General features: G+C 59.3%; 1 protein-coding gene across 1 annotated transcript in view; it reads right to left on the bottom strand.

The window, feature by feature from the left end:
• Positions 1–3,264, bottom strand: part of XYLB (xylulokinase) — a 39,550-nt gene extending 36,286 nt beyond the window's left edge. Inside the window, exons 1-5 of the mRNA XM_077773985.1 lie at positions 3,175–3,264; positions 2,649–2,758; positions 2,509–2,527; positions 2,390–2,455; positions 1,105–1,177 (exon numbers count right to left, since the gene is read on the bottom strand). Coding sequence (XP_077630111.1) covers positions 1,105–1,177; positions 2,390–2,455; positions 2,509–2,527; positions 2,649–2,725 — 235 coding nt within the window. The 5' untranslated portion in view covers positions 2,726–2,758; positions 3,175–3,264. The remainder of the gene's footprint in view (positions 1–1,104; positions 1,178–2,389; positions 2,456–2,508; positions 2,528–2,648; positions 2,759–3,174) is intronic.
• Positions 3,265–6,912: the final 3,648 nt, after the last annotated feature.

Below are 6,912 nucleotides of genomic sequence, written 5' to 3'. Positions count from 1 at the left end.
GGTAGTTAGGGGTGACCTCGCAGGCGGCCGAGGCTGAAGGGCGCGAGCCTCCGGACGGCCCCGGGAGGGGTGACGTGGGAACGGGGACGTGCGGCCCCCTCGAGCGCACACAGGCCATTCCAGGTTTACATTCCGCTGGTCTCACTGCTCCGTGCTGCCTTCTCCTCTCCAGATGGTGAGCGAGGCTGGGGGACCAGCTCTGTCTCCCCGAACATGGGGTAACGGCCGGCCCACGACAGCACTCGCACGCTCCACACAGAGCCCTAGGAGGCTGTGGGCGCCCCACGACTCCACCAAAGCCGCGTTCACAGGGCCGGGCGCCTGCTCTGCAGCCCGGCCCCTCTTCTCCGGGCGGCCGGGCCTCACGTGGCAGCCTGTGCCCCGGCCTCCCTGCCTCGCTGGCATCACCGGCAGTTATTTCTGCCAAGGTTCTGAACTCCAGAAGCGCTCGAGTTCCCCAAGAAACAACTCCTGGTGGGAGCCAGGCTCTGCGATGGCCACCGCCCCTCCCTGAGCCCGGCTGTTCACGCCTTGCGGGGTCCCCGTCTTCCTGCACCTGGGTAGGTCTGTGCGACCCGGAGCGTGCGGCAGAAGTGGCGGTATGTCACCCCCAAGACGGAGGCGTAAGAGATTCTGCAGCCTCTGCTTGGCCGCACTCCCCTCCCTCCTCGCTGGGGCGGGGACCCAGCCACAGCCTCGTGAGTGGTCCTACGGGAGGCGCCCGGGGAGAGGAACGGAGGCCTCAAACCGGTGATGTCTGGAGCCCTGGAAGTGGGTCCCCCGGCCCCAGTCAAGCCTTTACAGGACTGGCTGCGGTGGCCAGCCGGAACGCCCCCATCCATCAGAGCTCGTGGGCCATGGGAGCCAGCTGAGCGGCTGCCCGATGAGGGACCTGCGGAAATTCTGTGCGACATCAACACCCGTGGCCTCAGCTGCTACGCACCGGGGCGTCCGTTCCACAGCAAAAGGTAACTAATGTGCTCCCTTCTTGGCAACAGGTGACAGGGCTAACGGACTGGCACCCAGCCGGGCGGGCGGGGCTCGTGCTGCCCACAGCCCCACACGCCCACACCCAGCAGAGGCCCCAGCGCCCTGAAGGCTTACCGTCACTGCAGTCGATAGGGGAGTACGACCCAAGGAATAGGGAGGCCGCAAAGCTACTGACCAAAGAAATTCTCTGCAAAAGGAAGAAACAGCGAGCTAGGACTCATTTCCATAAGCCACCGAACCTTCTGGTGCACACAACACGAGAGTTTTCAACTGAGGAGGGAAGTGGCACCTTTGGGCAAGGTGCCCGGTAATGGTAGTGACTGACTTTCCAGGACCCTGGAGCGTGAGCATCCGGAACACCAAGGCCCTGGGGCAGCACCTGGCTCTGCAGTTTCTGTCCGGCCAGAAAACTGTCAAGTCCGACAAAGCAGAAAAGCCACGGGAAGTGGCTCTTCCACCCGCCATCCAGGAAGGACGGGGCCCGACCGCCGTCGTCCGTGCCTGTGGTCCTTACGCGCAAGTCACAGGGCCTTTCTATCTACGGCCACAGGACTCAGATCCAACGAAGACACTCTCGGGGTTCAGAGCAGCATAAGTGAGACAGGCCTGCAGCAGCTGGGGGGCTGCGACTGGATTTCATGCTTCCACAGCGGAATCATGGGTCTTGGCGCGTGCAGAGAATGCCAGCACCGCCTGTCCCCCCTCAGGCCACCTCTGTTCCACACACAGAATTTGGAGAGGGTTTTACATCTCAGCCCTTCTGCCCCCTCCCCAAAATCTACACGGCAGGTGCTGCAGACTAATCTGGAACCTTGAGTCCTTAAATGATAAACCGAGGCTGTTAGCTTCCAAGATGAAAAAGGCACTTAGGTCAAACACAGGCTGATCGTTTTCTAACTATTCAGAGACGAAAATCACTAGCCAAGGCGTCATGCTGCTGCTCAGGCGGCACTAAGTGCCGGCTCTCAGCAAGTGTGCGTCAAGGAGTGGCTCGGGGTCCCCGGGACACAGGCCCTGGTTTCCGCATTTCCAGAGACAACACTGAGTCCACAGCAGTCAAGGGCCGGCAGCCACCGACATGCAGGGAGCGGAGAAGACAGAGCCTGAAGGGCACCTCGCTCTGCTACTCGGGGCCCGAGGAAGACACCAGTCCCCACGGCTCCCACCCTGCCCTGCCCTCTGACCCTGGGGTCAGGAGAGGCCCTGACTTCTCTTTCCCAAGACTCTGTTCTGTCCTCCTCTCTGGACACAGCTGGACAGTGAGAAATAAGCAAAACTGAACACATCATTTTCAGTGTCTGCGAATCGACGCTTTGGGCCATTGCACACGAGATGTACTTACACTAAAGGTAAAGGGAATTCAAGTGTGAGTGAAATCAAACAGGGGCGTGGAACCAACCTCCGAGCGTGAGTAGGCCTCGGGGTGCTGCTGGTAAATCTTCGCGATTTGGTTTCCCGTGAATCGCTGTGGAAAGAGCTCAAATTCTTAAAACTCCGTGTCCTGTGTGGCCTGATGGCCTCGTGGGCGCGGCATGTGCTGGGCCTTCGGAGACGCAAGTTCTTGGGCGGCCTCAGGCCCAGAAATGTCCGCCGGGCACCCTTCAGGGATCAGCCCGGGCCCCCACCCCCAGGGGCACCTTCCCCGGGCATTTCCCCACCCCGTTCCTCCTGGGGCNCGCGCGCCGCCCACGGCGGCCTCCAGCCGGCAGCACTGGGCTGCAGTGCTGGCGTCCATCCACACTGGGCTGTCGCGGACAGAGAAGCAGGCCTGGCNAAGGTTCTAAGAAGGTTCTAAGAAGGAAATCTGAGCACCGCAGGCAACACCCAGGGGAGGCGGGGGCAGGAACGTGAAAGGGCAGTGTCACGGGGGATCTGAAGCCCGGACAGTGGAGCAGGCCGAGCCCGCCTTCCCAGCACCGGGAGGCTGCCTGCCCCCCTCCGGGAGACTCCCCCCCAGGAAGGTCAGGACCGGAAGGGACCCTCGATGCTGGGACCCCATCCTCTGTTCAGACACCAGGGATACCCGCGGTGGGGCAGGGCAGTCCGTGTTCACACCCCCACGGCCCCAGCCAAGCTCGACACCCTTGACCAGCACAACAGCCTCAGACTTCAGGGCCGGCAGGGGCCTGCGTCCTCCTCCCACCCTACGGAATGTTCTCAGACTCCGCAACGCGGCCACCATACCTGCAGCTGCTTATGCAGCGGGAGGTCTGGCGACAGGCTTGTCAGCACCTGGCTGGCCCCTGCCTTCCAGTACACGCTTCCGTGTTGCTGGTGAGAGAGAAGCCAAGCACGTGTTCGCGGGCTACACGCCCTCACCTCCTGGAAACACAGAACGGCTCCCGAGCACACACACCGAAAGAACCGGGCTCCAAGCCTGCCCCTGCAGCCTGAGTCACAGGAGTCATCACCTCTGTGAGACTTGGTTTTCATTTCTAGAAAACGAGAACTCTGCCCTGTTCACCTCAAAATGTACAGGAAGGATCCAAGAAAGAACTACTGGTCTGGATTTTGGTACCTTTGTGAAGTTGCATTTAAACAGACTGCCTGTAATATTATCTGACATTCACGCAGCATTCACTTACCCATTCATTCATTCATTCAACCAACATTTATTGAGCACCTAGATCATGCCAGGCAGTGAGGCAGATGAACAGGATAGTACTGTCTCTATTCTCTTGATACTGGAGTGGAGTCAGGGAAAAAGACACGAGTTTACAATGATAAAACCCTACGGATGCCCAGCNCCGCCTGGGGGCGGTGGCTGAGGGGGTCTGGGAGGCCGATGGTCTGGCCGGCCCGGTCGCCGGGGAGTCACAGTGGGGAGAGGCCGGGTGGGCTGTGGCTGACCATCTGGGGGAGCAGCAGAGCGGGGGGGGGGGGGGGGGGGGCATCTAACCAGCTGGGGGCGCTGCTGGGTAGGGGTGGACGTGACTGGTAGGCAAGGAGCTGAGTGGCATGTGTGGGCGCCCCATGCAGTGCGCACAGGTGAGGTGGGCAGGTGTGTGGAATGATGGCATTCTTTTCATTAAAGTTTATTCATTTTGAGAGAGAGAGAGAGAGTGTGAGCAGGGGAGGGGCAGAGAGAGAGGGAGAGAGAGAGAATCCAAGCAGGCTCTGCACCGGCAGGCAGCACAGAGCCTGATGTAGGGCTCGAACCCACTATGGTGAGATTATGACCTGAGCCTAAGTTGGACGCTTAATCACAGAGCCACCCAGGCGTCCCGGAACAGTGTTGTTCTGAGCAGTGGGCGGGGTCTCAGGTGGGAGATGGGGGGACAGCCCGAGCCCCAGGGCCTTGACAGCCATGCTCAGGGTCCTGGGGCTTACTGAGAGGTGTGGGAACTCTGGATTGGCAGGGGAGTGACATGGCCAGCGCTGACTCCCAGGGGGAGTCACGAGAAGGTATATGGGAGGCAAGGAGGCTGAAGCTGAGGCCCAGAGAAAAACCATACGTGTTCGGCCCGGGGAAAGAGAGACAAGACTGGAGAGGAGGTGGTAGATTCAAGAGTCATGTAACAAGTGAACGGGACACGGGGACCCCTTAGACATGGGGTCAAGGATGATGGGTGGGTTGTGGCCCCGGGGAAAGGCAGAGCACTGAGTCTAGCACATTAGTTGGGATACCCGGCCATGGGGTCGGGGCGATGCCCAGGAGGGAGAGGGTGTCCCAGCCGGGGGTTTAGGTGAGAGAAGTGGATGAGATCACTCAGAGAAGTTGTTTAGTTTAACAAGGACAGGAGCCATAAATTCCTGTCCAGTTGGGGGTAGGAGAGAAGAGGTGGCTTTAGAAAAACCAGGAAGTGCTCTCTAATGAGGATGTGGAAACAGGCTATTCAGACATGGAGCAAAGTGATTCAGAGGGTAAGGCTCAACTTGGGTCTGGACTCCCCTCCCAGCAGCTGTGTGGCCGTCACCCCTCTGTGCCTCTGGGTTCCCGTATAAAGGCAATGATAATAAAAGCAGTAGCTTGGGGCGCCTGGGTGGCTCAGTCAGTTGAGCGTCCAACTCTGGATTTCGGCTCAGGTCGTGCTCCCGTGGTTTATGAGCTCCAGCCCGGAGTCAGGCTCTGCGCTGACAGTGCAGAGCCCGCTTGGGACTCTCTCTCCCTCTCTCTCTGCCCCTCCCCACTCACGTGCACGCTCTCTCTCAAAGCTAAGTAAACTTTATTTTTTAAATTTATTTGTATATTTCTTATTTTTTATGTCTATTTAGTTTTTTTCCGTAATGTTTTATTTATTTCTAGGAGAGAGAGAGAGAGACAGTGTGAGCAGGGGAGGGTCAGAGAGAGAGGGAGTCACAGACTGAAACAGACTCCAGGCTCTGAGCTGGCAGTCAGCACAGAGCCCGACGCGGGGCTCGAACCCACGAACCGCGAGATCATGACCTAAGCGAAAGTCGGACGCTTAACCGACTAAGCCACCCAGGCGCCCCAATGTCTATTTAGTTTTGAAAGAGACAGCATGAGCAGGGGAAGGGCAGAGAGAGGGGGGGACAGAGGATCCAAAGCGGGCTCTGTGCTGACGGCAGGGAGCCCAGTGTGGGGCTCGAATTAACAAACTGTGAGATCAAATCATGACCTGAGCCGAAGTCGGACGCTTAACCGACTGAACCACCCAGGTGCCCCTTAAATTTTATATTATTTTAAATGTTTATTTATTTTTGAGAGAGAGAGACAGACAGAGCGTGAGTGGGGGAGGCACAGAGAGGGAGACCCAGAATCCGAAGCAGGCTCCGAGCCATCAGCACAGAGCCCGGACTCACAGATGGTGAGATGATGACTCGAGCCCAAGTTGGGGGCTCAACCGGCTGAGCCCCCCGGGCGCCCCTGGAAGTATAATTTCTAACTTTGCTTCTGATTCTAGGAAACAAGAAAGCCACTTTCGTGCTCCAGAAGCAGGCGTCGTAAACGCGCATCAAATGCTTCCTCCACCCAGCAGAGGCCCTGCATCGGGTTCTTCCTCACCCGCGTCCTGTTGTGGGACCTCCAAGGCAGGAGAGCGGCAGGCGTCNGGCGAGGACCTGAGAGAAGTCAAAGCCTGAGGCCTTCATCCGCTCCAAGATGACGTCCAAAGCCTGGAAGACAAGAGCCTGCCGTGGCTGCCCCGGGACACTGGGCCAGGCTCACCCGCCAGCCTCAACATCGGGACGGGAGTGCTGCGTCGCACGGAGCTGAAAACGGGCTGACGGCCCGGGACCCGTGAGCACCGGAACTAATTCAAGTTCGGATCAGCTGAATAAAAGGTGCAGTAGGGTAAAAATAGTTTAAATAGAAGGGGTCAGAAACCCCCGGTCCTCAAATTCTGCTTCTCCGGCTGTGACGTCCACGCACTCGGGAAGGGCCAAATCAAGGTGGGTTATGTCGTGGTTTCTTTTATCTGCATTTTCAACCCCCAGGACCAGTGGGGTGACTTCACTGCGACAGAGAAGCGAAGGGCAAGGCAGACGGCCCCGCGAGAGTGGGGAGAGGCTGCGGCTGCCCGAGTCCAGGCGCACCAGGCCGGAAGGAGCAGGTAGCGACGGTGGCCATATGACCCGGTCCCCACTCCACCCTCCACCGTCTGGGTGCGAAGTCCTTTCCTGCCAGACCCCAAGTAGGGGACAGACGGTGCTGCCCAGGAGAGCCCGACACTTACCCTGAGATCTCAGGGCAGGGTTAGAGATTCACCCCGGGCTGTTTCCCTTGAGGACAGACCAGCCCCTGGGGCTTCGACCCAACTCCACCCTCCCCACCCTGTGCTGGGAGGGGTCCTTTCATGGCCCTGCGTGTGGCCACCAACTTGGCCCCTGGCCAAACCTCAGGCAGGGAGGGGGGCACCCTGGGAACGGGGAGTGCAGTCCTGAGGGGCTGCTCACCATCAGAAATCACGCGGCCCCACCCCCAGCCTGGCTCTCCATCCACTGCTCGGCACCCCAGGTTAA

Source organism: Crocuta crocuta, unplaced genomic scaffold (genome assembly GCF_008692635.1).
Source record: "Crocuta crocuta isolate KB4526 unplaced genomic scaffold, BGI_CrCroc_1.0 scaffold541, whole genome shotgun sequence".
In the NCBI taxonomy this organism is placed as follows: Eukaryota; Metazoa; Chordata; class Mammalia; order Carnivora; family Hyaenidae; genus Crocuta; species Crocuta crocuta.
This window is presented reverse-complemented; position numbering and strand designations above follow the sequence as displayed.